This window comes from Mesocricetus auratus, unplaced genomic scaffold (assembly GCF_017639785.1).
Source record: "Mesocricetus auratus isolate SY011 unplaced genomic scaffold, BCM_Maur_2.0 Super-Scaffold_100026, whole genome shotgun sequence".
NCBI classification, from domain to species: Eukaryota; Metazoa; Chordata; class Mammalia; order Rodentia; family Cricetidae; genus Mesocricetus; species Mesocricetus auratus.
In genome coordinates this window covers 13,629,818-13,649,009 of record NW_024429207.1, presented here as the reverse complement: position 1 = coordinate 13,649,009, position 19,192 = coordinate 13,629,818, and the positions used below count along the sequence as shown (strand labels likewise).

The window sequence follows — 19,192 nt, the reverse complement described above, 5'->3', positions numbered from 1 at the left end:
TGCCCAGGAAAGAACGCAATTAGTTGTCCATTACCAGATGTCCATTACCAAACCTTAAAAGCATACATACGTACAAGTAACACATGGACTTAACGGGTTATATTTGGAAATATTTAGGTATGAAAGAACAATTGATAGAAAGCTCATAAATTTAAAGAAGTTCAGGGAGGGGTATATGGGAAGGTTTGGAGGTAGGGAAGGAAGAAATGTTCTTATTAAAATGCGCTCTCAAAATTAAATAAAAAAAAACTGACTAGGAAGAGATTTTGTCTCTAACAATAATAAACTTAAATGAACAAATAAAAAAAGCTGTTTCAAGGTTTTCCCGTGGTGAACATTACTTCATTTCACCAGCAGTTATGACACTAAATATTTGAGTGGCATGGCCTGGATTAACATTTAAGACTGTGTTTTATAAGCAGTAACATTGGTCTAGTTACCATATGTGAAAATATAATGTTAGTACTACTATTAGCAACAAATAAATATATGAAAAGTACATAGCTCATTTCCTAAGATTAATAAGCATTTGATGTTTCAGGATTAATATAGCACCTTATAATCTACATTCCTGATACTGATTAATTCCATTATAATCATAATTATAATTGACTATGCATAACATAAATATATTACTTAAGTAAAAGTAATTAATTGATAAAATATGCTTAATATATTCTTAATATAAAACATTCCTGTAGTGAATTGTGTCTGTAAACACAGCACTTTGTACTTTGTTTTACTAGATCTATGCCCTACTTGCTTCATCATGGAATTTTGCTTTGAAAACAGCTTTATTTCACAGAGTAAAATAATAAGTATTTTTCTCAGCATGGAAAGAAGAAACCTGATGCTGCAAAGGGTTGTCTGAACTATGATTTTAATTTGACAACATAGCCATGAGTTGACAGTAAAGGCTTTGCTTATTAATTTTAAAAACAGAATATTTCTTGTCTCCTTTATCTTAAATGAAACTAACTTCAGTTTTACTATCTGTAAAAATGGTTCTCTCAAGTACTGGAGTGCTTAGCTACCTGGTACTCTCCAGGCATGCATGTATGAACCTTAGAATCCAGACAACAGCAATGAGTAACTGTGGCATTTTTAATGAGAATGGGTTCCAAACACTTGAATACTCACATGTTAAAGATTTTGGTTCCACAGTTGGTATAACTGTTTAGGAAGGATTACAAAGTGTGATCTTGTAGGAGAGGTGTATCCCTAGGGACAGGATTTGAAGTTCTAAGGGTATGAGCCATGCTAGCTAGCTATTTCTTCCTCGTGGTTGTGTCTCAACTTGTGAGCTTTCAGAACCATGCCTGCCTTCCTCCTCCTGTGATGTTCATGGCCTCTAGTCCTCTGTTAGAGTAACTGTCAGCCCCAAGTTAATGCTTCCTTTTATAAGTTGCCTTGTCTTATCAAAGCAATAGAAAAATTAGACAGTAAGTACCCAAGCAAATTAAATAGATAAATAAAAACTTTAAAGTAGAGATTATCTCCTTATAATGCAAATATATAAAGAATGCCACAAGGATACCACCAATGGTCATACCAATTAGACAGGGATAAGTGTTGCTCTTCTTTTTTATATTGTCATTGCCTTTTAAGCCACGGCTCTTCTATTCAGCAACTGGCACTCTGCCACTACTAGAAGTGTCTAAGCCACAAGAGCAGAAGTCTGAGGGAATTCTGGTCCCCCAGCTACTAAGGAAACTTATTTAAATCTCTGTCCCACTAAAGAACTCAAGATTGAAAGGTTGAAGTAAAATCCTGTTTCCCAGAGAGGCTGAAAAGCAAACAGCTCTCCTAGCTAACCTCCTTGTGTCTCCCAAGAATTCCTCCTGCTCGTTCTTGCCCCTCCTTATAAACCCTTCTCCACCTGGCTCTTCTCTACAACTTCCTGTCAGCTAGGTGCCTTTGATGGCAGGTGAATTTTAGTTAATCAAACACATCTTTGCGAATGTTCCAGAGCATAAAAAACAGTAACACACCTTAAAATAATATTCTACAGCAGAAAAACCCACAAGGTCTCATCCTGACACAAAGAAGGATGCTGAAACAATACATACAAGGAACATTATACAGACTAGGCAGGTTAATATATACATATGTACATATATGTGTATTCTTGTAATAACAATAGTGAAAAGAGTACACTAATTTTTAAGAGAGTGGGGAAGGGTTTATGAGAGGCTTTGGAGGAAGGAAAGGTAAGGTAGGAACGTTGTTAAATGTAAAATTATGTTATAATCTCAAAAATAAAATTAAAAGAGAATGTCAGAGTTTATAATTTCAAAAGTATACTTTTCACTTGTTTCTGGAGAGATGGCATTCTGTAATGTCTCTATTTTACACAGGAAAATTCAAGCTTTTATAACATACATAAATACCTAGGGAGCTGGTGATATTTGATTCTACATATTGGGTTTACTCTTTCATGTTAGTAGTTTCTTTTCCTATCCAAAATTTATATTATTTTAAAAAGTAATCTCTATTTCAATAGCAATTTATACCCATCCATTCTAAAACATACCTTTCTGTCCTCCTCCAGTCTTAATGATGTTATTTTTTCTGTCAGGAATACTTTACATTCTTTAAGAATGATATCATACAAAGTAGGCCATGAAAATAATAAACAACTTTTCACATATGAGCTAATTTAAATTTGAATAGCTTTATATTCACCATTTTACTTCAATTATCAACTCAACTGTCAATGTGTTGTTCCATTAATTTATCATTCTACATTTATAATCTTTTGATATCATATTTGTATATGCAATATATTTTAACTCTTCTTTAAAAGATATTGTGATCTGGTACTAAGAGTTATAGAGTTACAAATGCAATTAAGTTACCTATGATAATTGCAATGAGTTCTGCTTAAAATTCTGGTGAATTTGGTACTGGTATTAATTTGTAAGACAGGAACATTCTATTCCCTATCTGCCTTAATGGGTTCTTAATGTAATTTTAAGAAACAAAAAATCAAAGATCAATTACTATCTACTCCACAGCAAATGTTTGACTTGGTAATATTTCCTAATGGCTCAACAAATTTGAACTTGATTGCAGCCATGGATACTTTTCAGGTTTCTGTCTCCCTTGATCGGGACCAATCAGAGACTACAGTCTTTGTAGGCTCTGTAGACCATGGTTTACATAAAGAGATGGATCTACTCAAATTCTACCTGGTATATATTTGATGACACAAAGCAAGAGCACATCATTCAAGTTTGTATTTCACACTGCATATAAGCATGCACACGTGGACAATAAGTAGATAATCTTGTTCATGAGAGACTTACATTACTAGAAACTTCATTTCTCTTGATTCAATAGCTGCCATTGGTTTGCTGTTTGCTTTGGTCATTATGTTTGGATTTTTGTTTTCTCTGTTTTTAATGGCTAAAACAGGAGCTGTTTTTTGCTTGTTTGTGGGGATTTTTTTGTAGAAATATTCTCTTGGATAACATTATGGCAATTTTATTTTCATGTTTTTTTTCTGGACAACAATGTTTTATTATAATAACCAAATTAAAGTGGCAGCCAGTAGCCAAGAGAGGTTAGGACACAAAAGTCATAGATGGGAACACATACATGCTCCATTGCTGAGGAGTTTCAGTTTTCTGGTGTGGATAATAAAGATAATTATAGTGTCTGCTGAAAGGTAATTGTAAAGATGTATTAAGATACTATGCTGGAAGTTTAGAGTTCAGTTTTGGAGCATAATAAATGATGGAAAATGATAAAATGAGAGTTACTTTTACAATTGTTGTTGATTTCCTTAGCTTTTCTTTCTGAGTCGAAATCTGTTTTGATTACTCCACAACAAAGGAAATTTGGTTTTGCAATTAGGAGTATTTTCTTAGGTAGATTAGCATGCACATTCAAATGAATTTTTCCTAAGCCTTCCTCTTGATGGGGAGGGGATCATAAAGAAAAGCATAATGACGAGACCAATGAATTTGGATATCAGTTAAAATCCAACACATCTGATCTCAGTTCATGGACTGTTTTCTTAGCATGTGGGTTGCCCTGATATCGATTCCAGCACCACATAAGATAAATGTGTTGATGCCCCTAGCCTCAGCACAGAGAGGTAGAGGCAAAGACATCTGTACAAAGCAAGTTAGAAGAGCCAGCCTGGGATAAAGGATACCATGTACCCAGGGAAAAAATATTTGAAAATGTTATCCCAGTTCAAGACTTCTTAGAGAAATAAGTGGCTGGAGAACATCGAATGAAACTCAAATAACAAATCTTAGTATTTAAAATCCTAACAGATGTTGCTGTACTATTGTTAAGATGTTTAAATAATAGCACATGAAATATGTGAATTAGATATAGTCGTTTTTAAAAAGGTAATATTACCATCTGCTTTCTGCATTTGATGTATAAAACTTTCTGAAAAGCAGGCATTCTTTTCTGGGAAAGACATTGTTAATGTAAATGACCACACTTGTTTGCACATTGACATGTATTTCAGAAACAGAGTATTAGATTTTCTTAATGTACTTCAGGAGATGCTGGAGATACACTAAAAAACCATGGTTAACTTCATTCTCTGTTGGGAGCATTTTTATTATGTAATAACTAGAATTTCAGGAGTGCTGTTATCCAATGCTAGACATTCAGAACTATGGAGTACAATATACTTTTGAAATAGTCTAAATATTACCAGCCCACTTTCTTTTAAAAATTACCGAAGTTTAATATAAAAATTCAATTACATTTACATGTAACAGCAATGAGCAATGGGAGTATAAAATTCAAATTCAGGAGCATTTGAAAAAGTAAGAAGAGAATCTAATCTCAGTCATGTCTACAAGTACATGTACAAGAGCTATGTAAAACTTTGAAAGAAGTTAACAACAATCTAAATAAATGAAAAAGCACCCCACGCATTATGCTATGTTTGCTTAAAATTACGCACGTGCATATATGCACACACACAGTCACAGACAGGTTAAATGAAATTTTGCCACTTGGGGTTGTTAATACTCTCTCCTGTTCATGATGCTTAGCACTGTAAACTTATCCCAGAGAATGTACTGCAGTCATTTCCCTACTCCAGTAAAATTTCTAGCTGCATCCTAAATACTTATCTATGTCCACAGGTAAGTGAACTCCCACAGTTCATCATTGCTCATCAGAGAAGTCCTCCCCAACCCATTGGATTGAGATCATTACAAAAATCCACATCTAGCCAAAATGTAGAGAACAACTTATTTGGGTATACCTATCCCTAATTGATACACCTGAAACACGACCCGTACTTCTAAGGGTCAGAGAACATCACAGAAGAGGGGACACAAAAACTGAGAGTAGGAGGATTAGGTTGTCTACTGAGAGATTGTATCTTCTATGCATGACTTGGATCATGCATGGCATGATCACCTAAACAAAACCTGAAAAATGACACCACCAATTGACATTTCAGTAGAGATGGAGGAAATCTCATAAGGCCCCAATCCTTGATGAAGAGCTAGCTATTGGCAATTAATGGCTTCTGGTAAAGACACAGTCATCTATAGGAATGAGTGTTCTGATATATTATCCAATCCCAAGAGGTTGGGTCAGATCCAAATATATATATACATTTCAATATTAGATGAATTCACAGGGTATATATACATATATATAAACAATTACATACATATTTACATTATATATTGATAATTATATATATATACAATTTATATATATATATATACACCAATAATAAAGAATAATAGATAATTATTTTTGAAAAGGAGTCAGTGGACAAGGGAGGAGGTGGAGGGAGGTCAAAGAGAGAACAGAACAGATGTAACCATAGCCCACTTTTGTATGCCAATATATTTATTTTACTCTGTTAATATTTTATTTGTAAAATTAAAAAGAACTTGTTTCTATTTACAACACAGAATCTATTTTAATTGCACTTGCTGAAGTTGAAGAATGCTATGCATATGAAGCTTCTTTACAAAATCTACCATACAAACACTACTATATAGCAAATGAACAAAGTTTCAAAATTCTGGGATACTATACCTGCTACTATCCCAATGAGCGGTATGAGAACAGCAAACACAAGAAGGTAGAGGGCAACTAGGGCAGTTTTGAAGGACTTCAGCTTCTCCTGATAGGAAGACCCATTTTTAGGATCTAAAACAAAGCAAAAGGAAACAGAACAAAAGCCCAGCCTATTATTAAAAGCCTTGATTTAAGTCTTGGTACCTGGTGCTGGATTTAAGGTCCAGCAGGTAAACTACTTGTTGCACAAACAAGAGAACATGACTGTGTATGATTTCCTGTTTGTATAGCTCACATGATTGGACTATAATGAACAATTATTTTAAATGAGACAAGAAGTGATTTACATTTTGACAAAACTTTGGAATGCATCAATGAAACCCATCCTTTAGATATATCAGGATGCAATAACTATATTTATAAATATGCATATATAAAAAAGGAATTCCTATAAAGAGTTGTTGACTGCAGTGGGGCTATTCTGATGCAGAGGGAAAATGGTAGATTATTTATGTATTGTGTGTGTGTGTGTGTGTGTGTGTGTGTCTGTGTGTGTGTGTGTGTGTGTGTATGTGTGTGTGTGTGTGTGCCCGCGCACACGCAGGTGCATATTTGACAGCGTGAGTATATTTGGGTTTCTATGAAGGTTCATGGTCAGTGATTGGATGCTTTCTTCTTGGATGCTCTTCACTCTTCTCTTTTGAGGCAGGATCTCACATAGAAGCTGCATTTCATTAATTGACTAGACTGGCTTATCAAGGACCTTCGGGGATCTGCCTGTATGTGTCTCCCCAGTGCTGTGTTTAGAAGAGAGTTCTGCCTCTGCTACCCTCAGCTTTTTATACAGGTTCTGAGGATCCAAACTCAAGTCCCTCTGCTTGCACAGCAGGCACTTGACTGAATAAGCTGCCTCCCAAGCTTTTTTCCTGACATAGTTTAATACAGTCCAGGCTAGCATTGTACTCACTATGCAGCTGGAAATGGCCTTGAACTCATGGTTCTCCTGCCTCTACGTCCTATGGATGTGTACCACTTGGTTCAGCTCAATTCAATTCCATTTTGTGAGACACAGAGAAGGACAGAAAGGGACATTTTTAAAAGAGTAAAGTCAAGAAAAATAATGAAAATTGAAGGAACAAGCCATTATAAAACCAAGTTGGAAATATATATATATATATATATATATATATATATATATATATATATATATTTCAGGCTAACTAACTGTGAATCCTGTTTGTACACTATGTGTGTCTGGGGCATATGGAGGCCGGGGTCAGATCACCTGGAACTGGAGTCACAGACGATTCTGACATGTGCAGGCTAGGAAGCAAAGCCCGGTCCCCTGAAGAAGCAAGGGCTCTTAGATACTGAGCAATCACTCTGTCCCTTCCACTTTATTTTTGAGACAAGGTCTCTCAATGAACCTGGAAATGATCAATATAATTAGACTGGCTGACCAACAAGCCACAGGGGTTTTCCTGTCTCTTCCCCACCCACACTGGAATTACAGGTGTAAACTACATTATCTGACTTTTATCTAAGGGATGGGATTTGAATTTGTGTGTGTAAACTCATGTTTTGCTTACTATTTTCTCTACCTGAAATGTCTCTGACTATTCTCTTTCCACCCATCATCTCAGAAAGGGGCATCAAGAATTAAGCAATTCTAGAGGCAGACACCCACAGCTGTGAACTGAATTGAACTCCTGGAACCCAGTTGCAAAGAGGAGTGATGACCAAAGGAATTAATATCGGGCTGGTGAAACCCACAGAGCCAACTGACCTAAACAAGGGGGAACACATAGACCCCAGACTGGTGACTGAAGGGCCGGCATGGGACTGATCCAGACATCCCTCTCACAGAAACTGGGTGACAGAGAGGAGGCCTTGGCAATCTGTGGCCCTTGGAGAGTAGAGCAGTATTTATTCCTGGCATACAGAGGGACTCTGGGAACCCATACCACGTGGAGGGATGCTCTCTCAGCCTAGATACATGGGGAAGAAACTAGGCCCTGCCAGGGATGATGTGACAGACCCTGAAAATCCCTCATGGAAGCCCTTGCCCTCCCTGGGGAGCTGAGGGGGGATGGAGTATGGGTGAAGGGTTGGGAGGATTGGGGAGTGAGGGAGAAGGGGAGGGAGAGGGAACTGAGAGTGACATGTGTAAAAAGTTAAATAAAAAAAATATAAAAACAAACCAAAACCTCCCTTTTGGACCAGAAAAAAAAAAGAATTAAGAAATTCTTAATTGAGGTTCTGACCCCTCAAGCCTGATCAGAAGCTGTTGAACACTGTTTCTTTTGTGTTGCTGTCACAAGCTGCTTCATTGGTGACATGCAGGACTTTATCTCTCAAGAAGATCCACAGAAGTGCTAAATCTAGATGACTATGAAGGTGATTTTAATTGGAACTAGGGTCACTGCAGATGTAGTCAAGTGTAAATGATATCTTGTGGTGTGGTATTTATTCTGGAGGTTGGATCTTTATAAGAAAAGAAAAGAACATACAATTGCACAGGAGAATAAACTCTCAGAAGAGAATAAACTCTCAGAAGCGGGAAGCAGAGGTGGAAGTGATGCTTCTAAAAACCAGGACCAACAAGAGTTGCCAGAAAGCACTAGAAACTGGGAAGAGACATGGTCTTTAAATGATCCGTGTCCATTTGGACACCTTGGTTTAAGACTTCTAGGACAGAGAACTGTGAGAAAACAAACTAATCTCTACTGATTTAAGCCAGCAAACCTACTGTAACATGAGCTTTCTTGGCCCAGCCAGGGTCCCACCACCCTTCTCTGCCCCAAATGAACACGCAGATGCTATATTAATACAAAGGTGTTGGCTGGTGACTTGGGCTTCTTATTCTTAAACCATGACTACTAATCCATATATTTCCATGTGGTCTTGGCTTACTAGACCTGCAACTCCTTTGCCTGCTACATCATACCTATTCAACATCTCCACAAAGAAGAGCACAATTTCCTTTTAGTCCCTGCTTACATATTGATTCTGCCCAGCTATGTCACTTCCTGCCTATCTGTACAGACTTCTAGACCTCTGTGGTTAGCTAGTGGCAGTTTCCCAACTAAGTCACTTCCTGGGATTTCATGACAACTCCTCTCTGCCTACACTTCCCAGAATCCTCCTTGCCTCCTAGACCTACCTATCATCCTGCCTGACAAATTAGTGTTTTATTCATTAACCCATAAGAGAAACATATTTACAGAAGACCATTCCCCATCAACCTACCACTTGTGTAGCTCTACTCATTTAAGCTACCCAACCTCCTGCTTATTTCAGCCACCCAACCTATCACCTGTGTCACTTTGCCACTTTCTACTTACTGGGAGGAAGCAATGCTGTCATTGAGCGAGCATCAAATTTCACAGATTCTGAGTAGCTCTCCGTGTCCTCGGGTTCATCAGGGCAGAGCCTCTGTTGTTCTGTGGTCTGTCAAACACACAGAATACTATATGAATCCCGTATGAAGTTGCCAAGGTCATTTTTCATGGTGTTGTGAGTTAATTTTCATTTAGATTCAATTTTAGCAAGCAAAATGTATAACTAAATACACACATCATAGAAAGCACTATACTAGCCTTCCTCATGACTTTTCATTGAAGCATAAAAAAGGCATATTTATGGGACTGGAGTAATAGCTGCCAATAAAGTATCTGCCTGGTAATCAAGCACGAATACCTGAATTTGGATGCCTGTTATCCCCTGGAAAGCTAGAGGGGGTATAGCCCTTGTGCTCAGAAGTGGAGACAGGGGGATCTCCAGCACTGTGGTGGCCAGTCAGTGCATCCCGCTGGTGAGTCTCAGGAAGAGTGAGAGAGGTCCTGTCTCAAGAGTATGGTGCAAAGAAACAGAAGACAATATCCAGCATGGATCTCTACGTACAGGTACACACATGTTCAGTTTCACTTCCTCCAGACACACACTCATATGCACACAAACACGCACTCAGCCATATGTTACTAATGCATGGAGAACAGATTTAAGAGGTCAGGCTCTTGACGATTCAGTGCTGTGTTGTACTCTGTAGAAAGGCATCTATGTTCACAGGTCTCGCATGTGAGAAGGTGTAACCTTACTTCTCTAACTACAAAAGAAAAAAAAAACAAAAAACAAACAAACAAAAAAAAAACAAGCAGCAGAGACTAACTAGCTGAAGAGAAAATAAATGATTTCCCTTAGAGCAAATAGTTATCCGTGCTTGGGACAAATATTTCCTGTGTCTTTCTGCTCTGAATTAGTTTGGCTTCCGTGCCAAAGCATCTGTTTGTCTGTTTAGAAAGATAAAGTCATTAGATTTAAATGCACAGGAAAAGGTAACTTTTCTTTCCTTTCCCTCCAACAGGACCTCTCTCCATCCTTTCCTCCTCTTTTCTTTTTCTCTTCTCTCTCTCCTTAACTCTTTTCTATTTATACTACTGCATTATGCAACGTAAATCTGTTCTTGTGTCATTTAAATTCAATCAATACTCTACTGAGCAATATATGCCTTTATCTCTAGTGACAGGTGTAAATGTTTTGCCTGTCTTGAGAAGGAGTTAATGGGCCACCATGCCAGACTTCCTGATATTTGAGTGGAGAGAGTCAATAATTTGTAATTGTAGATCACAACATTCTAAGTCAAAGCTGAGAGACACAAAGAGTCTGGTCTGGGATTGCACTATCAAATGACTGCATATGACAGACAGTATTGTACTGCACTTTCAAAAACACCAAAAAAAGAACTTTGAAAGCTTTGGCTAAAGGAGATATTTAATATTATTTTAATATGATACAAAGCAAAAACTACATCAAAATGTCACATAGTACTCACTAACATATACCCTTTTATATTTGTAAATTTAAATATGACCAAGATTAGCTCTGTGGTGAAACACTTACCCAGCATATACCAGGTCCCATTCTTACTTCCAATTACAGAAAATGACTTATTTAGGGATTATATTGCTTCAATGAAACACCACCACCAAGTCAGGGCAGGAGCTCAAACTGGGCAGGATCCGGAGCTTATGGAGAGTGCATGGAGAGGAGCTGCTCAGTGGTTTGCTCCCTGCAGCTTGCTCAGTCTGCTTTCTTAGGGAACCCAGGATCACCAGCACAGGGATGGCACCAGCCGCAATTGAAGGGTCCTCCCCCATCAATCACAAATTAACAAAATGCCTTACAGCCAGATCTTTTTTTTCTCTTTTATATTATATTTTATTTTACATTTTTAATTCATTTTACATACCAATCACAGTTCCTCTTCCCTCCCATGTCCCCACTCCCCCCTCGCTGCCACCTCCCTCCCCCCTCCCCCATCCACTCCTCAGAGAGGGTAAGGCCTCCCACGGGCAGTAAACTAAGCCTGTTACAACAGGGTTTTAAGAAGGCATTTTCTCAGTTGAGGTTCCCTCCTTCCAGATAAATCTAATTTGTGAGATAAATCTAATTTGGGTGTCAAGTTGTCATAAGACAAGCTAGCAAACAAAATTAAATGAACCTCATCAAATTTAAATGTTTTACATTAAAATAAGTGTATTTAATTAAAATACAAGGTTCTCTTTCTTTCTGCCACTATATTTTTTCTTTCCTCACTCAAGCTTTCATACAATAGACTTTTTACTGTTAAACTCCATCTAGGCTTTTGATATTATACTTGAAAATAAGTAAAATGGAATATGTAATAAAATAAAATAAACGAATAAAATAGTTTGAGATTGTAACAAGTTTTCAAGAAATAGTGCTGATTTTGATAGAAGTATCTGCATTTTAAGAACATTGCCTGAGAAGATAAACAGATTAACTTTTCGTGGTCACAGTTCAGGTGGAATGCCTAATTAAGTGAGAGTCCTACATCTTCTAATCTTTTCCCCTCCACCCTCACCCCCATTCTGAGGGATGTGTTTAGCAACTTTAACTAAATGCATAACAATGGCAGGAAACAAAACTCCAGCCTAGGTTGCAGATACAGAACCCCCACTCCTTTCTAAAGGCACAGGCTGCTTTGGGAGACTCATTGACTAACAAGGATGTGACTAAATCCCTGTCAATCAATATACTTCTAAAAATAGGCCCAAAGAGATTATTTATTTGGCTGCTCACACTAACAATCTTTGCACACGTTGATCATTTCTGAGAATCGGTATCCCAATATCTAGTGTTGTTCGGCCTGAGGATTGTGATCTGTATAGAACTTGGCCAAGAGACAAGGGGCTAAAGACAGGAAGGTATAGGACCTGACTGAATCTTCTCTTTTATCAGGTTAGGCAAAAATGAAAAAGGAAGAAAAAGCCCAAACCAAACAAAATTACTGAAAATACTTAGTCTTAGCTGCTGTACAGGCTGAAGCTGAAATGGCAGTCTCCCAAAGTTCCATCACACACACACACACACACACACACAAAGATAAAAATGACTGATTTCAAAGCAGTGTAGAACATGACTACAACCTCACCATTTGCTTGTAATCCTAGCAATTGGGAGGCAGTGGCAGGGTGGGATAGTGTGCAGAGTTAGGGCCAGCCTGGGCCACACTGAAGGGCTGTGTTACAAGATAAGCAAATAGAAGACCTTAAGCAATTTAGTAAATAAATGACAACCTGGGATAGTGGCTTTGGAGAAAGCCAGTTTGGACTTCTGATCCAGGCTCTCCTTCTGTTTCCTGTCTTTTAATCTGTGTGGACAATTATTTCACCCATCAAGCAAAACTGATGAGCAAGTAAACAAACAAAACAAAGAGTTAATAATGAAACAGCTCCATTATTATTTTAAAGCTACCATTCACAGCAATTGTGGCCAAGTGGGAAAACCTTTGACTCTGAGCTCAGGTGCTGAAGAACGGGATGGAAAAGCCTTTGTATGCTTTTGGTGCTGGCTGTTACTGGTCTTTCTCCAAACCAGTACAGATAGCTTTAGATATCCTGAATTCATTTTCACTGAAATGGCAGAGGAAACATTTCAGGTTGTCCACTCTGTTTTCCATGGAGGAATGATTATAAACAAAGATGAAAACTTCTGTGCCTGAAAAAAATATGTCTAGAGTGTAAGCTATGGGCTGGCAGATTCAGGTCTGTTTTTGTCCAACATTGTATTGCTAGTATTTGAGACGACCTGGAACTTTGAATACACTTTATAATTGTTGAGTGGATAATTGTGTTAGACTTTATCAGACTTTACATCTCATGTTTTTTGTTTGCCAAGTGAGGTGACTATTCAGAAAACCAGAGGACTGCAGAGGTGAATTCTTTTGCAGACAGAAATTCTTCCCAATTTTTGTGTGTGATTCAGATTCTGTGGAAGTCTTATTTTGGACCAAGTAGCATCCTTAACCCTGTATTAATGTAACAGGCTCCAAAAGAACTTAATGTTTCAATTGTCTTTTTATTTTTTAATATCCAACTCCTTATAGGAACTATCTGACCATGACTTGAATATTCTTATCTCCTTGGCACTCCACTGAAGGCTTATCTTCCAGCTTAGACAGCCTGACTTTCCATCAACATCAGTTGCATATTCCCTAGCGTTTGCCTCAGCCTTTTCATAAGCTAGAACACTAGTATGAAGAATATGAAGCCAGATTGAAATGCTTTGGATAAAAATATGAGTTCATTTTCCTTTTTCTATACATTTTCTGTTGCTTTCTTTTGGATCCAGAGCCAAGTTCCTTAGGGCTTAGGAACACAGACTACCTCTTCCTTGGACCTTGTCTAAACGACTTTGATGTTGCTAGTCTCAACTGGCCACTAGCTTTACCCACATCCTACTGGCATTTTCAGGGACACATCTTGGCCAAGACGATATGGGTTTGAGTGATTAGTTCAAGAGGATGGTTATCTAACCTGGTTCTCACCCTCCAAATGTCGGTAATAGATCTTAAATCACTAAATCTGATCCTCTTGCAATGATATTCCCAACTGCTAACATTTCTGGCAGGGGATATGGGAGCAATGTCTATCCCCCCCTTTTTTTAACCTTTTTTTTTTAGATTGTAGTGATAAATGAAAGCATGCTTCCAGGACAGCACAGTTCACTCTGGGAAACAATTATACTGGGCCTACTTAAAGACCATGGATGGCAGATTATTTATAGAAACATGACTGATTTCAGCACAGCCCCTCTGAAAAATCTATGAATGGTGGCTTCCCCATGTTTGCATCCATGAAGCCTCCTTTCCACACTAATTGTGAGCCTTTATGCCTTTGCCCCTCCCTGAGTTCATGAAAGCAATTGCAATTAAGATGTAACTGCATACAATGGCTGCAAGAGTGACAAGGGACTCTGGTAAATGTCCAGGGACCCTCCCTGCTCTCTCATTCACCCTTTGAAGAGAATGTCAACAGACTACAGGCTCAATGGTGACAAATCTCATGATTTTGTACAGTTGGTCCCATGTGGAGGGTAGCAGTGTGGCTGGGAGGACAGCAACTTTCAACACTCCAGTCCTCATCCTTGAGTTTTTCCAAACACAGTACTCTGATTGACACCCACAATTTTCTATGCATTATGAACACTGACTCTGGATGTAGCTGTAGGGATTTTATCGCTGTGGGCAACAACTGCTTTCAGCAATCTACTGCTGGGATGCCTTTAATAAACATTCATATTCATGACAAAAACATCTTCACGAGCTGCAGCAGCAACAAAGATCCGTCACCTATTGGGAGATTTCTCTCAATTTACTCCCTACAGTTTTAGCCCTTTAAAGTGTGTTAGGGGGTGGAGAAACAGGCATACAGAGAATACTTTATCAGAAAAAACCTAAAGCTGAGAAACAAACTTGAAAACAAGCTTGATTAGTGGGTGAGTAAGCAGAACGATCGCATACTTCCAGATGCAGACAAACCTTTGACTATTTTCTGTTTGTTTTTCATTTTGTTTTGAGACTGTGTGTCACTAGGTGAACCAGTTCGATCTTAACAAGTAATGGTCCTCCCTAAGACTCCTAAATGCAGGGATTACAGGTGCGCTGTGGTGTCTTCCCTTGTACCTTGATAGTGAGCATGCTGGGGCCCAGCTCTTGTCCCTTTGTCTCTCCCTATATACTCCCCTGATGATCACAGTGCTTGCCTATCAGTTGCAAGGCTCTGGGTTGGATCCCCAGAGCCATGAAATAAACATAAAACAAAATAAAATGAAAATGAAAAACCGACATACGCCAAAAAGACAAAATGTTCCTCAGGATAACTGTGCTTCACGGATCTGCTTGTACTTCAATGGAAGTTCAGATTTCACAAATGTAGACTTGAAAATGACTGCTTTGCCCTAGAAAATGTTTGTTTCTGATTTGTATGCACTTAGTTAACTGACAAAAAGGTATCACCAGTACATCCCACTTTGCCCCCAAAGGAATTTATTATTACAGTTATTGAATTATTTCAGTTGTCATCTGATTTTTACTATGACATGCTTTCTAAATGTTGGAATACATACGCAGGTGAGTCCTTGTTAGCAGTCTGTGAATAGCTTTACAGCATTCTCATCCGACCTTAAATGCAATTTCCAAGTTAAGAGCCAAACAACTGCACATCAAGTGACTTTCCCTCACCATGCACTCGTGTACTGATAAAGGATTGGGAAATCTTTTGAGCTTGTATAATCTATTAGCAGAGTGTTCTCATGAGAAGCGAAACACATCTCTGCCATATCAGCTTTTCAGAAAGGGTCAAAAGTTTATGGAAGTAGCAACAGGAAAGCCATATGAAACAACTCCAAGGTTAGCAGGAACCATGGCCTTCATTTTTTTTTTCATCTTATCATTGAACAATGGGACATAAAAGCAGGAGTGGAAGGAATTCATCTTTTACCATCTGTCATTTTAGTACAATGAAATGTCATTGTTCATCATAGGACACTGTAGTCTTTGTGCCTCTGTCTGAATTCATACAGTGGACATTGCAATGTGCATATGGATTTGTATAACATAACTCCCTTAAAAATCATGCTTTTCTCATTTGAGTTTTTTCTAATTTAAAATAATAAACTATATGACATTTAGTCAAACATGAGTATCTCTTTCTATAGCCATTTTCCTATAAACCCCTTTTTCTGGAGCTCATGATTTTACTATTATAAAGAAGGATGTCATAGCTATTGTAGTTCATCAGGCTTATTCTTTTGATATTCTGTTGAACTACTAGACTAAGCAAAAATTATTGTGAATTTCCTGGTATTTACCATTGTTTAGAAAGATGGTATAATACATACATATATTTGAGTAATATGTGAGTGTGGGGATTTTAAACCAAATTCATCACCATAGAAGTGTTTATATGTTAACAAGAGTTGTGTTATTTTAATATACCTTTGTTTTCATGTTTATAATTATTGTAGAAGAGATATCTCCACATAATTATTCCTTATTTACTTGGTCATTGTCTGTTCATATCCATTGCTTGTACAAAAAAGGACACTTTCTTATATTAAGTAAGAGATTTGTTTCTATCATCTGTAACTATTTGTTCTCATTGTTGTTGTTGTCATTGTACTTGGGAACAATGCCTGCTCAGCCAAGGTGCTAAGGGTGAACTATACCCCCAGCACTCTCTTACTTGTCATTTTGAGACAAGATCTCACTAAATTGCCCAGGTTGGCCTTGAACTCTCTCTGTAGCCCAGGCAAGTCTGGAACTTGTTGTCTGACTGCCATGGTCTTCCAAGCAGCTGTTTTACAGATCTGAGACCATGCATCCTGCCATTTGCCTTTTCATATTCACTATGTATCATTTCTTCTAAGATAAAGCTGTACATGTATTTGCTATGATTTTCTTACAGTCAAATTCTTCTTAAAGTTGGGGTAAATTGCTCCAGTGTAATCTTCCTTTACTCTTTTAAAATAAAAAAAAATCTTTATGTAAGTAACTGACAATTTGTATCATTTTTAAAATTAGTATATTTGTGCAAGCATTGTTTCGATGCTGAAGAAATGAGTGTATAAGGATTCAGGTTAGAGACTGAACCATATCTATCGTGCCTAATGGTAGTGGCAATCATTGTTGGAAATAGAGAGGATATTAATGTTTGAATCTAAGACCGAAAAGTGACTGAAAAGAATGTAATGAAGATACATTCTATAAAATTCTCAAAAAAGTCAAAACAGAAAAATAAATAATAAAGTATTAACAAGCATGCTAAATGGAGAGTGAATGTGCCATTCTTTCACCTACGTGATTTTTAAGAAAGCAAGCTTTGAAGTACAATTTTATATATACTATCAATATATCAATATGAAGACTAAAATAAAATTTAGATTACCTAGTATGCAGAAAGCTGCCAATAAATGAATCGGCACAATTTTACAGTTCTGTATTACCATATGACCTTTACTTATTTTAGCTTCAAGGGAGCTCTGTAAGCTGCACAGTCAGATTTTTTCTATTTTACATCTTAGCACACTAGGACCTAAGTGGTTAAGGCACTTACTCAATGTTATGTGGCTGGAAGTGAGTGAAGATGGTGCATTGAGTTTGAAAGCAAGAAGTGTAGCTATACAATGTGTGCTCTCAGCTACTACCTAAAACATTCATCATGTCAGCTCTGTAACTATACTACCACAGCTCCACATGGCCAGCGATAACACCAGCCCAATTTCATGCTGGCTAAGTCTTACTCATCCATCAATATCCCGCTAAATTGTAACGTCTCCATGAAGATATTTTTATACTTCTTTCTCCCTTGAAAGTAACAGCTTCTCCTCTTCATACAGTAGTTACCTATAGCAATTTTATCCCCTGTAGAATTCTCAAGTTATATTAGTTCTCCTTGGGCATATGCTTTATATTAAGAATTTCAAAATTAAATGTATTATTTTTTTGTTCCCTTCCCCACATGTACCTCAAAAAAATCTGCAGGAAACTCAGCCAATATTCACTCTATGAGCAAGTAAAGATTAATACAACCCTCAAGTTAAAGCCAAAACTGTCACGTGTAGAGAAAGGACCAAACTAATTTATTAAACATACTTTGAATAAAGCCAACATTTTAACAAAAATACATAGTTACTTACTAAACTGACTATAAGGCAGTTTATTTTATGCATATTTATCATGTATTCATTAATGAAAACCTTGGCAGGAATTTTTACTCTTATTTTGCCTGTTCCAACAAAACCAAACTACTAGTCATAGAATAAGAGTTCTACTAGAAATTACTAATCAGATCTCTCTGTCTATCTCTCTTCCCCCTCACACACTCACACATACACAGAGAAGATACACCCCAAAAAGCCAAGTAATTTCAGAAAAAATAAATTAAACTATACCTCTTTTGTCATTGTTGGTAAAGAAGGCCGCACTGATTTACCCACTTCTCTCTCTTTACAATTGAAACCTAAAATCTTTATCACATAGTGTTTCAGCATCTGGTCCACGAGGAAAGGAAATGACACAGTTGTGTGTTGAAAATCTTTCTTTGAAACATATTTCAATAGCTGTCTCATTAATGCGCAAGATTGCAAAATCTAAATTTGTCAGATAACTCATTCCCCTTTCTTTACAGGACATTGTAAGAAGAAAAAGAGAAGTAAAAAAAATGAGCAAGAATTTTGGAGCAGGGCACAAAATTAACCCCATACCAGTCATTCCTGGTGCCCAAGTTACACATGACTTCTCCAGCATCCATTATTTTCTGAAGCATCTTCTTGTAGTCATACAGTGCTGAGAGAAGAAACCCTGTTTTGTTTGTTTTTTGTCATTCTTTTTTCCTGGTCTTTTTTAGGAAAGAGAAAAGCAAAAGCATAAAACAAAACATAAGGAAAGGCTACAGTAACTAACAATGGAAACTAAGAATGCTGCTGCTCATTTAGCTCTCTCTGTAACGGTGCTAGTAGTATCAATTTCTTTATTATCTTAGAGCGTATTGGACTGAAGGAATCTGGAGCACCAACTCAATGGAAAGGAAAACCCTTTACCATCTGACACATAGTCAGAGGTTTGTACATTTTATTTTATTTATTCACCCGCATTCCACAAGTTCAAGAATGACACTCTTAAAAATTCAATATTGCTTATTAAGCTTTTATAACTAATACTTCTGAACACACATGCATATATATATGCAATATATATATATGTATATATATATATGCAATACTTGAAGCTCCAAACAGAAGGAATCACGCTACTTCTTTTTAAAAAATGCATTCTTCTATCAAACATTTCATCCCTGAAGCAGCCTCCCCT

The 19,192-nt window shown here is 37.3% G+C and overlaps 1 protein-coding gene across 3 annotated transcripts in view; it reads right to left on the bottom strand.

Moving 5' to 3' along the window:
• Nucleotides 1-18,395, bottom strand: part of Msr1 (macrophage scavenger receptor 1) — a 62,724-nt gene extending 44,329 nt beyond the window's left edge. For 2 of the 3 annotated variants that reach the window (XM_013110695.3, XM_021225172.2), the window contains exons 1-3: nt 18,274-18,391; nt 9,363-9,468; nt 6,037-6,150 (exon numbers count right to left, since the gene is read on the bottom strand). In XM_013110695.3, coding sequence (XP_012966149.3) covers nt 6,037-6,150; nt 9,363-9,468; nt 18,274-18,372 — 319 coding nt within the window. In that variant the 5' untranslated portion in view covers nt 18,373-18,391. Of the gene's footprint in view, nt 1-6,036; nt 6,151-9,362; nt 9,469-18,273 lie in introns of all 3 variants that reach the window. The other variant, XM_005066635.4, reaches the window with a different exon arrangement.
• Between the last annotated feature and the right edge of the window lie 797 nt (nt 18,396-19,192).